The sequence below is a fragment of the Pterocles gutturalis genome, unplaced genomic scaffold, assembly GCF_000699245.1.
Source record: "Pterocles gutturalis isolate BGI_N339 unplaced genomic scaffold, ASM69924v1 scaffold8034, whole genome shotgun sequence".
NCBI lineage: Eukaryota > Metazoa > Chordata > Aves > Pterocliformes > Pteroclidae > Pterocles > Pterocles gutturalis.
Window position 1 is genome coordinate 9,408 of NW_010133193.1, and position 20,343 is coordinate 29,750.

General features: G+C 41.6%; 1 protein-coding gene across 1 annotated transcript in view; it reads left to right on the plus strand.

Moving 5' to 3' along the window:
* The first annotated feature begins 201 nt into the window (after positions 1-201).
* LOC104467375 (engulfment and cell motility protein 1-like) overlaps positions 202-20,343 on the plus strand; it is a 92,312-nt gene continuing 72,170 nt past the window's right edge. Inside the window, exon 1 of the mRNA XM_010081133.1 lies at positions 202-330. Coding sequence (XP_010079435.1) covers positions 223-330 — 108 coding nt within the window. The 5' untranslated portion in view covers positions 202-222. The remainder of the gene's footprint in view (positions 331-20,343) is intronic.

Here is a 20,343-nt window from a genome sequence, read left to right on the forward strand (position 1 = left end):
TTTCGTTGTCTTAAAGACTGTAGACCAAGGCTGGCTTTTTGGGATAATGTTTTGACATCCATTGCTACTAGAATTGGGACCTCTCAAGTACATTTTTTTTCTAAATTTTGTGGCTGACTGTATTTTACGTTTGTTTTTTGAAGCTCCTGCCTGTACATGTTTTATTCCACCCTCCTTATTTTTCTGTTTTTAGCCAGTGAGACCTGCAACGATTTCCATCCCATGTTCTTCACCCATGACAGATCGTTTGAGGAGTTCTTCTGTATCTGCATTCAGCTCTTGAACAAGACATGGAAGGAAATGAGGGCAACTTCAGAGGACTTTAACAAGGCAAGAAAAAGGGTGGGGTGGGGATAAATGGGCAAGATGATGAAACAAAGCCATATATTCTTCCCTAGAAGCGCAGGGGTTTACTGGTCCCACTTCTGCTGAATGCTGTGGAGTTTTCATCTGTTCAGATTCTTTGCATGTCGGAGGGCCAGCATTTAGAAAGCGAGGGCAGGGGATGGGATGTGTAAGGGAGGTTCACAGACCTTTTTCCATCATGTTGCATTGCAGATTGTGAAACTAAAAACCTGGTTTGAGGAGAAATTCTGCCTTTTTATGTTAGCAAGATGATGCTGAAGTGCTGCAGCCTCTCAGCTTGTAAATAATGCAGAGAGAGTACTGCAGCGATAATTCTGTGCATCCCTTTGATTTCATATGAACACTAAAGTGATAAAATATTCAGGAATGGACACAATCCTGACAAAGTACTGTGCAGTTTAGCCTGCTAAAACAAACAAAAAACCAAACCAAACAAAAAAACAGCAGAACACCCCCTCAGTATTGCACCCTTTTTGTTGTAAGACAGTTCTGGAAGTTTCAGCCAATCTTCTGACTATGAGCAGAGCTATGGAGAATGGGGCTGTCTGTCTTAACTGTCCCTAGACATCCTATTTTAACCGTCTAATTTACCAGGAGGCTGAAAAGTATCTTTGGCATTTTGTAAGAGTGACAAACTCGTGCTGTTGTGGCCAGCTGGCATCCTTCTCTTTGTTGGGATCCTTTGACTGGATCTTGAGTCTCTCCCTGAGACTAGATGTTGGTTATAGAGCTGTTGGTTGATAATGAAAAGTGAGACTGTTACACTGTGTCATACAAGTGTTCAGAAATCAACAGACTCAAATGTTATGTGAGAGCTAGGAAGAATAATGGTGCCTAACTTCTGATTGGAACCATCTATTATTGAAGTGGTCCAAGTGTTCATTTTCTGCTGCAGAGCGAAGGTGAATCCTTAGGACATTAGGTTGTTTTAAACAGATGTATTAACAATTGCCTGTTACAGGCCTTCTGTCTCAGTAGAAGAAAAACTTGTGCACATAATTTCCCACAACTTGAGTTGGAATGTTATTAGTAATCCTAGGAGATTCAGGAAAAAAAATGGTCCTGTTTCTGGCAACAGCCCAAATCACCCTAAAAAGAAAACAAATTTACTTCTCTGTGCTAGGCATTGCTGTGGCACTTCATGGAAGATCAGGTAGTTTCTTCTCTCTGTGGAAATAACTCCTGATTTTGTAACTGGTTTTGTAAAGGGGAGGGAATACTAAACTCTTGCAACTCTAACAGTTTGGTAATTATGTTCTGCTTGTCTAAATCATTTATTTTGGTTATAAGGAGATTTTTGTGCTCTTATCCACTTCAAATGACATGTGGTGGTGATGCGCGTTACTCAGCTGATTAACGTCGAAAGGGATCTGTGAGTGAAGCAAACTGTGTTGTTGTGTGGGCTTGTGAAGCACTTCTGGATTTGTGGGGGATGCTACGTCACATCGTGGTACCCAAGGTTTGCCCAGCTGGTTGGTGGGTGACAGCTGCCAGTGCTGATGCCTTTACCAAGCTAAGCCACACCATTCTTAATCCTCACCTGGCAAAAGCCTTTGGTGGTCACAGCATGTTAGTATTCTTTCTGCATCTTTCCTGTGTGCTAAGGGTACCTGTTTCTGTGCACTCACTTTTGAAAATTTGGCAGGCGAAGGGCCATGTGGACTCGGGGAGCGTTCAGCCCCTACTTTCAGGAGCGAATGGGAAGAAAGCAGGACTCACAAGATGCAGTAGCTTAGCTGCTGTGGACAAATTATCTTTTATTCTCTCTTTGTGTTGCTATTTTTTGGTTTCAGTAACTTGATTGTCACAGTAATGAATGAAACACCACTTCACCATGGTTTACTACCCACTTGGCTGATAAAATCGTTCATTTTCTTCCTTCTTCCCTTCCTCCCCCAAAACCTCCAACACGAAATTGGACACTCTCTGTGTATTGGATGGTAAGTCTTGAGACCTGGAGATTCTGCTAAAAAGCTAATCCACTTGCTTTGATCTTTAATCATAATTGAAGAAAAGGAGCTTTTTGTTTAATTTTAAACTTTTGATTAATCGCAATAGCTTGGGTGTTGAGGAGCTGTAGGAGGTCTGTGTGCAGATATAGAGATTTATTTCTTCCTCTCTTGCATTGGAGAATGATAGGCGCTGAAAGAAGTGAGGGGATTGAATACTTCCCCTCAGGTTTTAGTGCTGGTCCTCAAGGGTTTTTAAAGCATCACATTAGGACTTTCTCGTGGTGATAAAATAGCATACTGCCCCATTGTGGTTCCTCAGTCCATGTTGTGGAGATTTTATATAGGTTTGTTCATTTTTAAAGCTTAAAAAAAAAAATTAAAACAGCCCTTTCCTCATAGCTGGAAGAATTTTATGGTGTTTTAGTTTATTTCATTTATGATTTCATGCTTTGTCTCTCTGATTCTCATTCATTAAAACAGACACCTTTTGTCAGCTCTTGCATTAGAAAAACTCCTTGGATCTCTATGGTGATAGTATGATACTGTCAGAACTAAAACCTTTTTTGCAGTCTCTCAATATACTGGTAGATGTCTGAATAGAATAATTCAGTCAGGCAGCTAAGCTTATATTACACCTTTATAACATTTAAAGACATACATAATTCATGTCTGGTGAGTTTTCTAGAGAAATTAAGATGCAGTTGGATAGCCAGACATGCAAGTGGCAAGAATTCCATCTGAGGCTTTTTTGTTTTTCTTGGAGCCTACAGATGATCAAAGGACACTTTACAAGCTCTGTCCTCCGCAGTCGTTTGTGAGCAGACAGCATGGTTTATGACTTCAAGAATATAATCTTGTCTCCAAGCTTTACATAATTCTGTGTGTTTTATTGCAGCAGAAGAAAGCGTTGTGTATTGATTTTTGGAGTCGGTGCTGGCTCTAAGAAAGCTGGACTGAGTTATCTCACACTCCAGCGTCTAGAAACCTTCGAGCCTGGCCATTTAAATAGGTGCCCGTCAGTCAGTTTTCCCTCACACAGGGACCACTCCACTCCAGGTGATCAGGCCCTGCTGTCACACAGACTGAAAGGTACTTCAGTTGGTTGGTTTTTTTATTATTTTTAACATGATGGTAGGTGGAATTCAAGGTAACTGCCTCACTGTAAAATTCCTTCTATGAGGCCAAATGAAAGCATACTCCCAGTGGAAATTTTTTTCTTGATCCCCACTAATTGTACTTAAGTAAATGCACCTGTATTGCCTTAATGAGGATCTGCATTGAGATCGCTATCTTGTTAGTGATCTTGTTTTATAATACACGTATTAATTCTCATGAGACAAGGAGATCACAGGCAGGACATTATGTAGGGCACAAGATCATTGTCTTACCTCTCTTCTCCAGAGATTTCAGTCTGCTACTGCTTGTAGGTTTGAAGTTCACATCCTAGTAGGAAGAAGGGTGAGCAAATGGGTTATTTTAATTGTAAGGCCAGCCATAGCTTGTCTTATTAGACCTGCAGAACAACATGAACAATTTGCTCATTCTCTGCTTGGTGTAGTGCCATCTTAAAAAAAAAAAAAAATTAAGAATAAAATTACTGCTTCCAGTCTGAGTGTGGAAGGAAAAAAAATGAAATTATTTTATTCATCTACCGAGGTTTTGAAGGTGCTCTGTAGAGAATAGGCAAAATGATAGCTGTTTCTAGATAGCTGATTTTAGATAGCCAAAAATGAGTGGTTATAAGAAGACACAGATTATCATTTCAACATGGCTAAAGTTAAGTAGGAGATGCCAAAACTGAAAAACTTTAAAAGTCCTGTGGTGTATGGCCCTTGAAATCTACTGCATTCACTGAAACTGCAGGTTTAAGGAATGAGGCAATTGGGATGAGGTTGGCTAATGATGGTACCGATTCATTTTTCTCATTACTGAGAACTCTGGTTAATTTATTTTGCCCACTGGCCATGTGCTTAAGATCATCATAGCATAAAACACCAACTTTTAAATGTTCTATGGAAATTTATTTTGTAATACAGAAAACATTCTCAGAAAACCCCAAAATCTCTGGTTGCAGCATTTTGGCAAAGCTCACATTCATTTCACAGTGGCAAAGCTGGATACCCTGAGCAGCTGCACTTGTGTCATTTGGCTATTTCAGTGACACACCGAGCCCCAGCGCGGGATCCCCATGCAGGAGCAGGGTGTGCTCAGCAAGATGATAATATATGTCGCTGACAGGTACACACATAACAAACTGTCTTTGTGTGGTAGTCAGTAGAGTAGACGTTGTTCACAGTGGCAGCAGATGCAAACAATGAATGCCCTACCTGAGTCCTGTAATTAAATACCAAAGCAAACACCGAGGCATTTGATAACCACAAAAGATGTTTATTGCTCATGCTCAGACCCTGGGAACATTTTTCCTTGCTTTGTGACAAGATAACAGGAAAGGTAACCAAGCATAACATCAAAATGAAAAATACCGTTTCCTTGCTCACTGACAGTTTAGAAATGCTGTGCGACAGGTTTCTCAGCTTCTCTAGTGCTGTCATGCAGTCAGCAGCTGGAGGATGAATAATTGTGGAAGGGTAGCTTCAAAATATGGCGAAGTGTTCAAGGGCAGGCTTTTAAGGAGCGTACTTGTGTGAGTGGTGTGGAAACGTGCTGTGGGCCAGTATCACCACCAGATAGTGCGAGTTAGCCGTGAAGAAGCAAAGTTACAGAGGGTCATTTGGAAAGGGTCAGAGCAGCAATGTGGCAGAGGAGCTGTCACCAGCTTTGCTGGCTCCTCTGCAAATCAGGGAGACTCCAGAGAGACCTGTGCACAGATCCTGTCCAAAATACCCCCCTGGCTGCAGCCTTGTTGTCCTAGTGCTAATCCTTGCCATGGCAGCTCCATCCCTGAATTGGAAGTGGCAGGGCTTTGCCACACACCTGGAGGAGGAACAGGTCTCCTACCATGCTCAAGTGATCCCCTCTAGTGGTACTAACAATATTCTGCACTTTTTCTACTCCTTACAGAGTTGGCAGAGTCTTGATAAACCTCATTTTGCAGGAAGGAGGCAAAGGCATGCAGAGCTCAAGTGCCTTGGCAGTGAAGCAGCAAGGGTGCTGTGCTTTCGTCTGTGTCTCTGCCCCTCTTTCCCACCCCCTCATAGGGATGCTTGGAGGAGGCTGGCAAATGATAGCTCCAAGGAGCATGAAAGAAAATTCCAACAAACTTGAAAGTAAACTCCTTTGGTCAGTCTGTAAATCTGTTTGTTACTTGCATTTCCTTTCAATGATAAATAGGGAAAGGGATGATAAATAGCTCTTCACAGATGCTCTCCAAAGCATTTCTTGTTTTCTTATGGGTGTTTTTTTCATCTGTTTGTTGCATTTCCTTTCGATGATAAATAGCTCTTCACAGATGCTCTCCAAAGCATTTCTTGTTTTCTTATGGGTGTTTTTTTCATTAGTCTGAAGCAGATGAATTTAACTTCTTTTGAGAGAAGCTTTGGAAGGCTGTTCTGTTTGTATTTTACCTGTGGGAAATGCCGGGCTAGTGGAATGATTGCACCTCTCTGTTAGCTTTATTGCACCTTCCCTTGGCAATGCTTTGTTTATATCAGTCAGGGATACCACAAATAAATTATTCTCATATCTAGTGAATTCAGTATTCCCCAGGCTTAGGCAGATTAGCACAAATTAAATTCCACATCTTCACACCTGAGGCCATTAGCACTTTATTAACTTTTATTGGAAACAGATAATTGCTATAAATATATTGTATCATTAATTGTGTAATGCATAAATTTATGGAAATAATGTATAGCAGTTAACATTTTGCACATCTGCTGCATAGCTGATACAGAAAATGTGAGTTTTTTAATTGAAGAAAAAAAAATCATCCTCCAAATATAATAGGAACCATCTAGAAGAGCATAATTGGGTGCAGGAAGGTTGTCAGGGCTATTCCGTTAGGAACTCCTTCCTTAAGAAGGGTCTGTTTTAAGCAGAGCAATTTAATGTGGTGCAGGGAGAGCTTGTTTAAGACCTTTCCTTAGCATTTGGTCAGTGTTCCCTCTATGCCTTTTGTGGCCTGGATATTGCAAGTTGACTCCTTTGTCAGCTGCTCATTTGGGAACAGCTCTGTTCAGTCTTCTCTTGTCTCTGTGCATTTATCTACACCTGTCACATCTCCAAATGGGTCCCACTGTGTTTGTCAAAGACAGTTTATTACTCGGCTGCTGCTTCTGGCTGCCGGAACCTGAGAAGAGGTGTTTAAGACACTGAAGATGCAGTCTTCCACTTACTGAGGCATCTGTCTGTAAAAATCAGATCAGAATTTCAATATTCATATCCCAAAGGTTGGGACTGTCAAGCTTAAAGGAACTGAACAAGAGTATTGCATTTTTACATCTAGTTGGTTGCTTCCTTTAGAAAAAAATTCAGTCTTATCTAGCATTGTCACGGACATAAATACATTTTAAAAAGAAAATTGTGAAATATAAGTACTTAGGCTGGATAATGAAGCAGTAAGGAGCAACACTTGCCCTTTCTCTGCACTTTGTAGCTTATGAACTATTTTTCTAGTGCAAAATTGTTTTTCATTAAAAATAATATCTTTACTATTTTCTGACTTTGCCAGAAGGCTTTGATAGTCTTTAGAAGCAGGGTCACATCTAGTTATTATCGTAGCTGAACTATCCTTCTCCAGTCATCACATATGCAATGATTTCATGGAGGGCATCGGCTTTAAAGAAGAAGTATTTTAAAGCTGAAATTCTACCCATTTATACGCCAGGATGGGTATGCTAAGAGTTGTATTCTTCAAGCAAAAAGCAAGGAAGGAAAGGGGTGTCACAACAAAACATCTGTTATTTAAAAAAAAAAAAATGAAAAAAGAAAAAAATAAATCTGTTCCTTGGTCAGAAACTTGTCTTATCCTTTCCCCAGTAATGAAAAGCACTGTTGGTCTCAGCAGTGAAATCTCTTACTTGTGAAAAACCCAGCTGTCATTGGCAGAGTGGATTTTATCCCCCAGCTTTCTAATGAAGTCCGTGTGTTACTGTAGAACGCATACAGGTCTGCTTAGCACCCTGGAGATGACAATTTTTAAAACTGTCGGTACTTTGCATTTTCAAAGCGTTCTTCGTTTTCGTCTCAGTGGGTGCTGATCAAACCAATAAACATCTCAGCCTTCAAAAAGATGATTGAGTGGAAAGCCTGATACCAGAGGAGAAACACTGAGCGGAGGTTATCTGTGCTAACCACTTTTTTGTACTCTGTACAAACCTTTTGCACTGGGGAAAAAAATTCCTCACTTGCACATAGAGTGTGTTAGTTACTAAGGGAAATGATTTAACCTAACTGGAACTGTCACCAAACCAGTGTATTGTCTGATATTGCCCCTGTCACTCCTGTCTTAAAGTGGGTAATAATCAGATCTGGGGAACTGCTCTTGTCTCTGTATTTTTATTTCTTCTTTCTAGGATATGTTTGTGTAGTACAGTTAAATCAGAGGTGCATGGCAGATGGCTTTTTGCTGCATGAATTGCTGCTGATGTGAATGTCAGTGGGCATAGAATACCGGGTTTTCATTTGGTGAATCACAATGCATGGAATCCAGCCCGAGAGCTCCCCAGACTCTAGACCTTATTATAGGCAAATAAAAAAGGGAAGGAAAGAGGGGAGGTGATGTTGCAGGGATTTTGTTTCAGTTGAAACGAGGTTACTGTGATGAATGATGCAGCTGACAATGGGGTTTTTATAGCCTCTCTTGGAGTAGCAGAAGAGCTCGTATGATTGTTGGTTCACTTTAAGTAATCGTCACCTAAATAGCAGCGGGGTTGAAAAGAGCAGCAGCAGTCTTCCCTACGTGTCTCGTAAGCAAAGCCAGGGCGCTTTGTTCTGTTCATCTCATATGTCCTTGTACAAATGTCCTTCATTGTTTGCGATTTACATCTCGCCTGTTGTCTTGATCAAATACGTCAGTCACCATTAAAAAGGTGTTTGCCAGTCCATCGCTGCTGCTGCTGCCGCCTGTCTCTGTTTTTAGTACATGAGGTAACTGGCCAGCATCTGACAAGATGATCATGCTACCCAGTGTACCAGTGGAAACTGAGACTGGGGAGTGAGAGTGGGAGACGATGGTGGGCGCGAAAGGGCTCTCCTCTCCTTTACACACACCAGCTATTTCGAGCCATGCCTGGACCGTGCGTACCTGCCTCTGCTGCCTTTCCATAGGTGACCTTGGGCTTCGACAGCAGGGCACATATAGCAGAGCCAGTCCTGCATGGACGGTTCTTTGAGTAGCCAGAGACTGGATGAGTGGGAAAATGGAGAAGGATGGTAAAAGAGGAATTTAGTGTGTGCTTTCTGAAGGAAATGTTACGTTTTGTCCCACAGAATGTTTGGGGTTGAGACCACCGCAGGGGCAGTTATCACTTGGGAATGGCATCGAAGCCGAGATGTGTGAACTTGGGCTCTGCCGCTTTTCCGCTGAGAGCAAAATAGCTTACTGGAGGGTGGAAAGTGGTGTGTGTGTGGCTTTGGAAGTGGGAAGGCCCTTTTTATTTTGCTGTTTCACCTCTACACTGTAAATTTAAATAGCCATATGAAAAATGTGGTGGATTTATTGATAGGCTTATTGAAAGATAATTTATTGATAGGCTCCCTCCCAGTTCCTCAAGTTACCTTTATGTGTTGGTCATAGCAAGCAGAGAAGCAAGATCCCTTGTAGTCTGTAGGAAAGCTGAGGAATAGCACCTTAAAAGCTGAGTGCAGGAATAGAGAGAGATTTAATACCATGTAAGTATATTAACCCAAACACCAGAGACAGGTGAAGAAACAAATACCAAATTCTGTGTCAGAATACTTGAAATATAATTAGTGCAACTGATTAAAGATCTTGCCATGTCAGTTGAAGATACTCATGCCATGACCATGAAACCAAAATGCTCGAGAACCATCCTTGCGTCGAGAATGTCAAATCTGCATCTAGAAGAGTGGAAGCATCTGGGGAAATAGCTTCCACACATGTCTTGAAGTTTATGGTAATTTTTCTCTCTGGAGATGTATCTTCAGATTTCAAGCACCAGTTTTCTGTCTCAGTTAAACTGGCTGATCTTTGTTGTGTTGCTGAGAGAACCTCAGCAGCAAGAACTTAAAAATTGCAGTTGTATCCATTTTGCTTGAGTAGTAACGGCTGCCTCAAACTTTTTGTTGTACTTAACCAAGAGTCCAAAGGAAACTACAGATCTCGCTGTTATCATTGTTCCACTGTCAGCCTCTCCAGAAGCCATTGATCAGCCCTTCATAGTGAAAAGAACATCTCAAAAGTCACCACGTAGGAAAATGGAACATCCTTATTTTTGTAAAATCAGATGTGTGAGAAGGAAGGATGTAATCTCATAGCTGTCAAGATTTTCAGATTCCTTCCAAAAACTCTCCTCTATGTAAGCTAGGGATTTGGAAGTTGTTAAAGGACTGTTTTCTTCCTGGCGAGTTTTTGGTTTTTATTGACCTGATTGTCATATAACTGATACTTACTCTGCATTTTAAGGTCTGTATGTGATTTTTTTAAAAGCACATATACAAACTAGTGACTGCATGTAGAAATCTTTCTGGATTTCTCTCTCTGTTCTAAGTGAAGGTTCCTTTAGCATCTCTCCCTGTTCAATAGTCTGTGCTCCAACAGGATTTACTCCCTAGTCTTTTCTTCTGCCTGTCTGCTTTCCTCGGAGCAACAGCATGGCTCATGCAGCCCTTCCAAGTGTCTTAAGGAGGCTGTTAATGACTTTTGTCACGTTCTATAGATGGGGTACCTGCTGACTACTCTGCACAGCTACATCTCCTGCCAAGAGATCAGAAAAGACCCTCTGAGGTTGTAGAACACTGGAAGACAGTTCGTGAAGCCAGGATGGGGGTTACTGGCAGCTAGGTATTTTCATAAGTTGTAGAAATCTGAACAACACTGTTAAAATCATAAAGTTAAAATTACAAGCACAGACGTGTTTCTTGTTCCTAAAAATGTAGCTATATGGACAAAAAATTCTTCCCTCATGAGTAACAATGTAAATACGATACTTTAATAACGATGGCAGAGAACCCAGATATTCTTTTATCTAGCCTAATTCCACATACAATGGGCTGCAAAGTTTAATTTACTTAGAGAAAAGAACTATCTCCACCAATCTGGGAGATAAACCTCGGGTAGAAGGGACTGTATGTGTGCAGCTTGCAAATGGCTTCAGTTAGATACATGGCCTAAATGGCCCTTCACTGCTTAAAATCTTTAAGGTATAAGGCTAAAGCAAATCTTTAAACTGGTGGTTCTACTTGGGGAGAAATGAAAGAAAATCTCTCCATAAAACTGATTTAGCTTCTCATGGGTTAGGGTTTTTTTTTTTTGTTGCCTTGTTGCTTTTAAGCTCCAGAGAACAGGATGTTTCATAGCTGCTCAATTTGCTTTAGTTATTATCATTTGAAAGAATTTGATGATTCTAATTTCCTTCTCTCCACTTCTTGATTTCTTGATTTTGGTAGTAGAGTAACACTTCAGTATCCAGTACTGATTTTTATGATGGCCAAGGCTTTGATATTGTCGTGGTTTAGAAAGGCCAGAGGCTTGGGCTACAGCAGGTCAGTTCGCAGAAGCCGAGCAGGTGTCTGGGCAGCCGGGCCAGCCTGCCCAAGCCGTCCCTGCCCGGGGCCGCGCCAACCCATTGTTCTGTGCCCCCTCTTCAATATGTTATTGGCAGAGGCGCCGACTGGCTCAGCCCTGGCCTGGGGTGGGTCCAGCCTGAAGCTGGGGAAACTTCCAGCAGTTTCTCACAGGGTCGGTGGTACTCCTTCTCCCACTCCTCCTTCCCTGGCTACTAAACCTTGGAGCTGGAGTCCACGGAGACCTCTAGCAGCTACTTACAGGAGCCATTGTCTCCTCCCTTGCTGCCAGACAAACCCACCACACAAAACCACAGCAGATATTGATTTCTGCACCACAGCAAGCTGAGGGTGGGTGATTGCCAGTGCCCACTGAGAACTGAGATGATTAAGGGGATGGAGCATGTAGTCTTTAAGGGGAATGTGAAGGAACTACATTTGTTCATCCTGGAAAAGGCTGGCAGGAGGAGGGTGGATCCAGTTGTATCTTTGTCCACTGTCTAAACAAGAAGCTGTAGAGAAGATGCACACCCTTCTCAGAAGTACAGGTTAGAAGCTTTCTAGCAATGTGAATTATTCTGTAGTTTTATGTGTAAAATCTGCTTTCTTATCCAGTGTGATACAAGGAAAAATAGTAGTCGTCATTAAAACAAATACAGATGCAGCATCAACCATTCTCATAAATTTTTTCTAATGTTAAAGAAAGTGCCAAAGATCTTTGTGATGGGTGCAGTACCCACTTTTAGGAAGTCAGGCTTTCCCCATTAACTCCAGTGACCCCTTGAAAGCAGTTGTGACTTGTTTTAGCTCTGACAGCTGAACTGCTATTACGCGGGGGCATTCATGCTCCTTCAGAAATGTGAGGTCAAAAGCATTTCCTCAAAATGTTCTTGCTAACATTTAGGTAAGTATGTTTTACTAAATATTTACACCTAGCAGCTCGGCTGGTGTGGTAACTCGTCTAACCACTAACTCATCTGAGTGCATTTGAGCCCTTATGCTTAAAGCAGGCAATGTGTGCAGCAGTATAGAGTAGTGTTTGACTGCTCGTGGATCGGTTTGCGGGGTGCTTGTTGGTTTCTGGCTTGGCTTTGGCTTGGTTTGTTGGGTTTTTTTAAGTGCTTGTCTTGTATGCAAGTCTCTGTTTTAGCTAAAGCTTTTTTCCTCTAGTGGAAGCACCTTCCACATGTAAGAAAATATTTTCACTTTGTTTACATCCTTTAAAGGTTAAAGTAATGAAGTAGTTAGATGCAGTGTTTGCTGCATTTTTGATGTAAATGGCTGAGATGAAAATGTGTTGCAATTGGGACAGTAATGAGAAGGATGAGTTGAAAATCAAGAGATGGCATTCACAGTCTTTCTGTGCACAATCTCTTGTGTGGTAAAAATTAGAGATCAATGACAAGAGAACAGGAGCTGTCAGAAATTAAATATTTTTTTTCTCTCTCTTGTCAAGTGACCAGGAAGTCTGTAGTCAAAAATGACAAATTTAATAATCAACCAGCATAAAATGGGTGTGTGCATACGTGAGCACAGCAGATGCGATGCTGGCTGTGATTACCAAGGCAAACTAGGACAAGCTGTACTCACGGCAAGCCCAGTACCGCAGCTGGTTTGGGTGGTTGGGCGGGCTTCTGTGGCTGCCACAGATGTTACAGATGGTCTGTGCTGGGCAGAAGATCCACATGTGAGACTGGGACCTTGGATGGCGAAACCTGTGCGTTGACATTGCCTGGCTTGGGTACAAGCAGCGGTGCGTTATTGCCTAGGAGAGACTATGCCTCAGCCTTTCCAGATGTGAAAATTAGTTTCAGGCTAATGCAGAAATATTGAGCACCACTAGACAGGACAACAGCTTAAGTGTGGAAGGCAGGCAGTCCTCACCGCAGGCTGTGGCTCCAATAGAAAGGGGACTGTATCAAAAAAAAAGTGATATTGGAAGCTTTGTGTACTACAAACAAAGCTATTCTGATTAAACTGATAAATTTAAAATAAAAGGGTGCAGAGGAACCCAGATAACCAGCAAATCATTTTTTTATGTTTTTCTAAATAGTACAAAGTATTATTAAAAAAATGGGGTGGGGCTGTTAAAAATGTATTCAGGAATCAAAGGAAGAAATACAGGCAGAAAAATTGTGCAAGCACCCTTAAGCTGCGGAAATTTTCCTTGGACACATTGCAGTACCTTTTCAAAGCAGCATATGGGGTTTATTCTGGTGACTCTAATTTTAACATGAATGGGAGTCACGTGGAATACTCCTGGCATACTGCTTTGAAAATATATCCCTGCATGATTAAGGAAGACTGAAATTTTTTTAAACCTCTATCTTTTTTTTTTTTTTTAAAACCAATTCTGAAATGTTTTTAAAGGAAAGCATTAATGGAATGAAAGTGGTCCAACCCTGTGTAACAGGTAGAAATACTACTGGCTTAGCACTATAAATGTGTTTGTGCTTCAGAGGCTGGGGAATGAAGGGCAAGAAAAACTTGGACTCTCTACCCACTGTTACAACTGCCTCTGCATTGCCTGACCTTTATAGATTTGTCTCTTCCCTTGGAAGATGAAGTAATCATTCCACCTACTATGTGCAAAGAGCAGGGAGTTCAATGAAGGCAGGATTTGCCTCGGAGATGGCAAGCATGGCCATTCTGCAGTATTGACAGCATCTTTAGCTCATGGATGACTGAGACTGAAGAAATATGTACTCTGAAGATCGATTAGAGAGAGAGACTCATTAGTGGGAAGGAAGTTCTAAGCAGATGCGACAGCCCTGCCAAAATGAGCCAGAACACTGATAGAGCCGGGGCTGGTGTGTGGGCTGAATGTGAAGTAGGGTTTCTGGAGGGAGGTTCAGAGAGTCCTTTCTGACAGCCTGTCCTTCCTACCCATCTTCAGAGAAAACAGTCTTAACAGTTGCTTGAAATGTTTTGAAAAGGATAAGACAGAAAATGTCCATAAGACCATGTTGATGAACGTAGTGAGGAGTATGGACAGTCATCTGGTGTCCTAGCAAAGATGCAGTGAAAGAGGGGAAAGTTACTTTTCCTTTTCTAATACTTTTTTTCCTTTTTTTTTTTTTTTTAAACCCAGGATGTAAGGTTTATTTTTATAACTTCAGTTTTGTGTGGGCTGATGCTTTAGTGCTTGAGAATCACCTCTGATTGTTTGCAATTTCTTATTGCCTGTCTTACTAATATTTAGCTATCTTGATATCACAGAGACATACACAAAAAAAAAGTTGCCTGAATTTTCTCCTTTTTGCAAAATCTTCACCAGTGATATGTTGCATCAGGATGCTGAGCTCATCTCTCACCTGTCCTTCATATCTGATGACTTTCAGAGTGGGGTGTTGATATTCTTTGCTGGGGCTTCTCCACTCGTTCTCACATGATTGCCACTTTCCAGACTTAAGCTCGAGATGCAACAAGGCAGCATGAAGGAAAGAGTATTTATGCCAGCCTTATTTAAGCAAGAGACTTCATTTAAGCAAGCCTATTTATATACCGAGGTTATTTATACTGCATTTGGCTGTGAATGGGTGTGTGTGGGCACACTTCTGTTGTGCATGTGACACGTGTTTTGGGGATGTATATTTGGCTGCATGTTTCCATGTACATGTACTGAAAAAGTGGCTGTTAATGTCTTCGAGAAGGGGATGTTTGCAAAGCCCAGATTATCCCAGGGAGGCTCTGAAGCCCCTGGGAACAGAGGCATGCTGCCAGAGACTGATACAGGCTAGGAGCATCAGTAGCTCATTTTGTGTGCTCCAAATTGCCCTGTGAGGGTACGGAGGGTATTGCCCTTTCTAGCTAAAGCTAAGTGTCCACTTGGTAAATTGCTCCTATTAGAGTGTATTTGTAAGAAAATAACTATGTGGTAAACAGCCTCAACTGTTCATTCAGCTTCTGTGAGCATTAATTTGACTTTTGTGCCTGGATGAGGTGGAAGCAGACAGAGCTTGTTCTTCTCAAGAAAGTTTGGTGTGCACTTGCTGGACCTAGAAACTGGACTTGTGTTTTCTGTTCTTCTCATTAACTGGGGTCTTGGCTATCCCTTTCTGCACCTCCAGAGCCTTCTGACACTTTCCTTTCCTTGTGAGCCTGGGATGCAAAAGTAGTATGAAATGAATGTGCTAAATGGGGGATAGCCTCTCATCAACAGCTATTAAAATAATAGTCTGGAGGCCCTTCAACTGCAGCTGGGAAGGTGAACCAAGGCAGAGGCAACTCTGTAATTGAGCTGTTCTTGGTACGCTCTTTATAAACACCATCAACCAGTGGTGTTCTGGTCTTAAAGGTGCATAATCACACTAATGCGGTTCCTCTACAGGCTGCTGGATGTCTGGTTGTTACTCTTAAGTAACACAGAGCAGAAGCTTTTAAAATTAAAACACACATGTAGAAAACTCTCCTGAATAAAAATCCCATTTCTTTTTCCAGAATGCCTAGGCAAGTATATAGAGGGTTTTTAGAAATCCAGAGAAGTTTGCTATCATCATCCGTTGTGCCAGTATGAAAGGCCTGCTGGATAAAACCCAAAGCCCCACTTCAGGTCTCACACTACTCACCTCCTCCCCATTAGCAAGAGAGAGCATGAGTTTTGTGTGAACAGATTTAATCTTCCTGTGCAGCAGATGTGCTGACACCTGGGCTTCTACAGTCAATGGGGTAAAAAATCTCCTGTTTAAATAGTTCCTAAGTACCTATTTATGTAATTAACATATTAAAAAAATCATGCATCATTATTTAAACAGTGAACCATGACAACATCAGAGTAAATTCGGTACCGGAGACAAATTAATTTTTTCCTTTATTTGTCCTCCCTATTGTTCTTTGGTTTTGTTAAAAGCAGAAAAATAAAATAAATCACTGTTGCCACTTCACATGATCAATTTAATCTGCATCTTCCAGAAGAAGAAAACGGCAATGCATTACTGTAGAAGATGGAGGGGAGCCTGCATGCATGTAAGAGAGGCAAGACCAAATCCATACATGGCATAATCTATTTCGGCACAATGTACATTCCTCAGTTCCCATCCTGCGGAGACCAAGCATTAAAGGGAGGTCTCAGACTGTTTGGATTACAGATAAATCCAGCTTGTGTTGCTTGTTTGGCAATCTGTGCCAAAGCACAAGCTGGAGAAGTAGCTAAAGGTAGAAGAATATTGCAGGTAAAATGCTGCAGTGATTTGAAATCGTTCTGGCCTGGCCATGTGTGCTCCAAACCAAGTAAGTGAACGAGAAAACTGAGATGAAGATGACCTGACTACAGTTTCTCTCAGCATTTTGCAAAAGGGTTTTGATGCAAAATTATGGTATGCAAAGTGAGCAAAGGAGGGAGCAGGGAAGTCCTAACCCCAACCTCAGATGATGAGTGAATCTCAGTGTTGATGATGTGTACTCTTACACCTTGTTCTGTCTGCTGTCTGGATTTATTATAATTGATTTGAAATTCTTCAGTGCCCTCTCATGCTGTATGACTGCTATCTATGTTTGTAATGGCAAGACTTCAAGGTTGCAGACAGCTGCAGGGGCTTGTGTATTTTAAGATTTTGGGGTTTTTTATATGATAACTCTACAATGACAAACTAACTATGATTGTATAGGGCACTGCCTCCAAACCTAACCATCACTTGAGGTTGTTTGTCAGGTAGGACTCTGCTGTTTCCAGTGTTAAGGTTAGAAATAATTTTCTTTTTTTTTGTGTATGTGTATCAAAATCTATCCAACTTCAAATCTATTCACTGTGACAGAAGAGTCTTCCTCTAAGCAACCCAGTTGCTCTTTCTTCCTTTTTTTTTTTTTTTCACCAGGCTTCTTATGCATGGTTGTGGTGGCTTTCTTCTTTTTGTTTGGTTTTTGGTTTTTTTTTCAGATGGGGATTTTGGTTCTGCATTAAAGATGAGGCATTTTACATCTTGAAGTTAACATGGGAGGTGGAAATGGAGCCTACAGTCCTGCTGTCTAGACTAGGAAGTCCTCCTTTCACCACTCAGCCTGTGTGTAATCATTTAGCAATAGGAAAACTGAGAAATATTCATGTCAGTTCCTATAGCCAATTTCAAGCTTGTTTGTAGGCTGTTTTTGGCTTAGCTGAGGAACTTCATTTGTCAGAGAAGATGAAAAAGCATTGCAGATTCAACAACCCTAGACAATCAGCATCCAGGCTGCTGTGCTCTATGTCCAAGACTGTTGTATGAAACTCTATAAAACTCTAATTTAATTTGTGTAAGACAAGGGGAGATTTGCTTTAATGCACCTCCCTGCATCTTGAACGCTTTTAACATCCATATGAATCATCAGAAGGGGTGACAGCTTGCCTGGTGGTGCAGGGAGAGACTTGAATGCTCCATGTACTTGAAGTACAGAAGAAGGTTGTATTGAACGTATACGTTGGTGCTTGGATGGTGGAAATCAAATCCATCCATGCTTTGCAGAATGAAAGGTTCGGTGGTTTTGCAATTCATACAGACTTTCCTGGGTGCTATGGTGGCAGCTCACCTCTGAAGGTCATGGCTAATCTGATTTGCAAAGCAGCATTCCTGGCAGTGTTTTCAGCAGCTTATTTGTCCCTTGGTGTTCCTAGTCAGATAAGCTCTGGGGTTTGTAGTAAGGCTGTCTTAAGTGGCAGAAGGGATAGATATCTCTTTGTGCCATGGCCTAGCAGTTTCATTTTAATTTGCGTTATGTGTTGCTATCCAAAAACTTCTTTCAGATGCGTTACTATTAAAAAGCCAAAACCCCCTGCTTGTTTGAAAGCAAGTGTAGGGGGCTCCTGGTAAAGGAGACATAAGGTTTTCTGATATTAAGATTTGGAAGAAACCAGACTAAATGTGAAATGTGGCCTTGAAAGTTTCTGAAATATTTGTTTGTGTTTTGTTGTATGTACCTACAGCCTAAGTCCTAATTGCTGCTTCAAGAATATGGATGTGGAAGGGAAATCTTGTAGGTATTCCTAGAATAAATGAATAGGGCTAGCTCTTCCTGGTGCAAGTCAGCTGCTTCTACAAATGGACTTCTGAAAGGGCTGGAAAGTTTACTGACAACTGGCAGAGAATTTGTGGCACTGGAAGAGGAGTTGCTGGGAGCCAACCAGTGAGTCTGTGACTTAGGAAGCGTTAGTAGGTTAACGATCATCCCGATGTAGGTATCAAGGCTCTAAAAAAAGTAAAACCCACAATCTGGAAGGATGAGTAAGCATTATATCACTGTTGATTGTTCCTCAGCTCCCACACACAAACAGGTCTTAGCCTGTGACAGCATCCTGCTGAGAGCTGCTGATGGATTGGCAAGTGGCAGCTTTGCTGTGAAGCCTTCCTGGAAATCTTTGAGCCTTTTGGTTGAACAACACCTTATCCTGCTGTCTTAGAAGATTTTTCACGAATCTCATTCATTATGTTGCTTTGAAATTGCCTGGATTTTTCTTGCCTTGAATTTTTGATCTCTCTTAACAGCTTTCTTAGGTGTTTGTGCCCTGTCCTGCATTAGAGTGCAGTGAATCTCTGAGTCTGTTTATTCTTGTGCCACAACCTTGGGAAGAAAAGAAATGCAATTTACATGGGAAATTACTAAGAAAAGAGGATGAAAAAGGATGAGGTTTCTTAAAGTTAGATCTTAACAGCTTGCTGCCGTCAGATGCCGAGATCTCTGTCGCTTCTGTTCCTTTCTACGGCAGGGAAAAACCTTCAAATGGGTCTTGTGAGTCCTTGACTGGTTGCCCTAATCTGGGATGCAGTCTTCTCCTTGTCAGTGGGTGAAATGCAGATGAAGAGTTTTGGAAACTGGGCCAAGGGAAGGTTCCTCCAGATTCTTGACAGTTGCACTGATAATTGTTTTGTTTGCTTGCAGCAGTGTGTTGTTTAACAAAGCACAGCCTAATGAAGAGTTTTGAACTGTGTGTATCATACAACAGAAAGAACAATTAATTTGATTAGGAAACTCTCCAATTTAATATTGGCTTAAAAAACAAATTTCAGCAGAGACCCACTAGGAACATGACAGTTGTTTTTTGTTGTCCAGTAGAATTTTATACATTTATTTATGGCTTTCCTAATTATTTTTAGCTCTTGCATATTGACAGTACAGAATGATGATGGGGTATGCCCAAACCCTCACCCTCTCCCCTGGGTGATTAAGGTAGAAGGAGGGGTGGAAGAGGGATGGAACTGGATAGATTGCTTTTTTCTCAGCAAGTCCTGTCAGCAAATCTAGGCTTTTTCATTAGCCTTCTCTTCCCCTAAAATGCACATTGAACATCTCTCCACAGTTTAATGTTTTAGAACCAAACCAAATTCTTCTCTAACACCATTAGAATAGTACATCAGTGTCTCACAGTCTTGTCTGGGCTTATCTCTGTAGTATAAATGGTTACATTTGGGTATTCTCTCCATTCTGCAGTTTCGGTAACAGAAACATGGAGAAGATGAAAGATTTTTTCAGGTGTCCCAGAGAAACTCTGAGGAGCAGCCAAACATTACCCCAAACTGCCAAGTTCCCTGTGCTTTCTTTCCTCTTCTGACCTCATCATCTCTCCTTTCTTGTCTTGTCAGAAGGTAGCGCAGAGATTTATACCCACAGGTAACAACCCTTTTGTGTGTGAAGTTTTCCTAGTACCATGTTTCATCAGGCCCTGGGCAGAATAGGAAACATCCAGTGTAGAATTAGTTGCCTGAAGCCTCAGGTCACCATCTGTGGGTGCCAGATATAATTTTGGAAGCCCGCTAGAAGGAAAACAGCAGATTGCTTATGAAGTTTCATAATAATCGTGTCAGATTTTGACCCCATTTTTGACAGATGCACTTTATGGAACTGGAAAGTGAAATGTAGTATTTTGACAGCCCATACAGCAGTCTTGTCTTATGCTGGTCCTTTGCTCAAACTTGATATACAAGTAATATTATTACTGGGGTACACAGGGAGCGTACCTCCTTGTCAAACACATGCATACGAGTGAATACTTCTCATGTACATATGGTCGTGTACATACACATAACGTGGCGTGTTTGCTCAGGGAGAAAGTCAACATGCACCCAGCTCTGTCTGCGTGTACTTTCCCAGCGCATATGAAAAGAGAAAGCAAACTCGCCGCAATCAAATAAGCAGCAAGAGCAGAGGAAAGAAAAAAGATGAGATTGCAGTTGATTATGAGTCTGGCAGCAGATGTGCTACACAAATCCAGCCCGCTGCATCCAGGCTGTTTCCATGGCGATGGAGTGAGTAATTGTGCAGCTCCAGCACACTCCCGGGTCCCCACTGGTGCTGCCTCACTCCCTCCAGGCGAATGCCGGACCCTAGGAAAAAAAAATAGCAGGTGGAGAGAGGGAAACCCAGAGATGGGGAGCTCTCTTTTATTTATCCCCCCCCCCCCAAACCACACCAT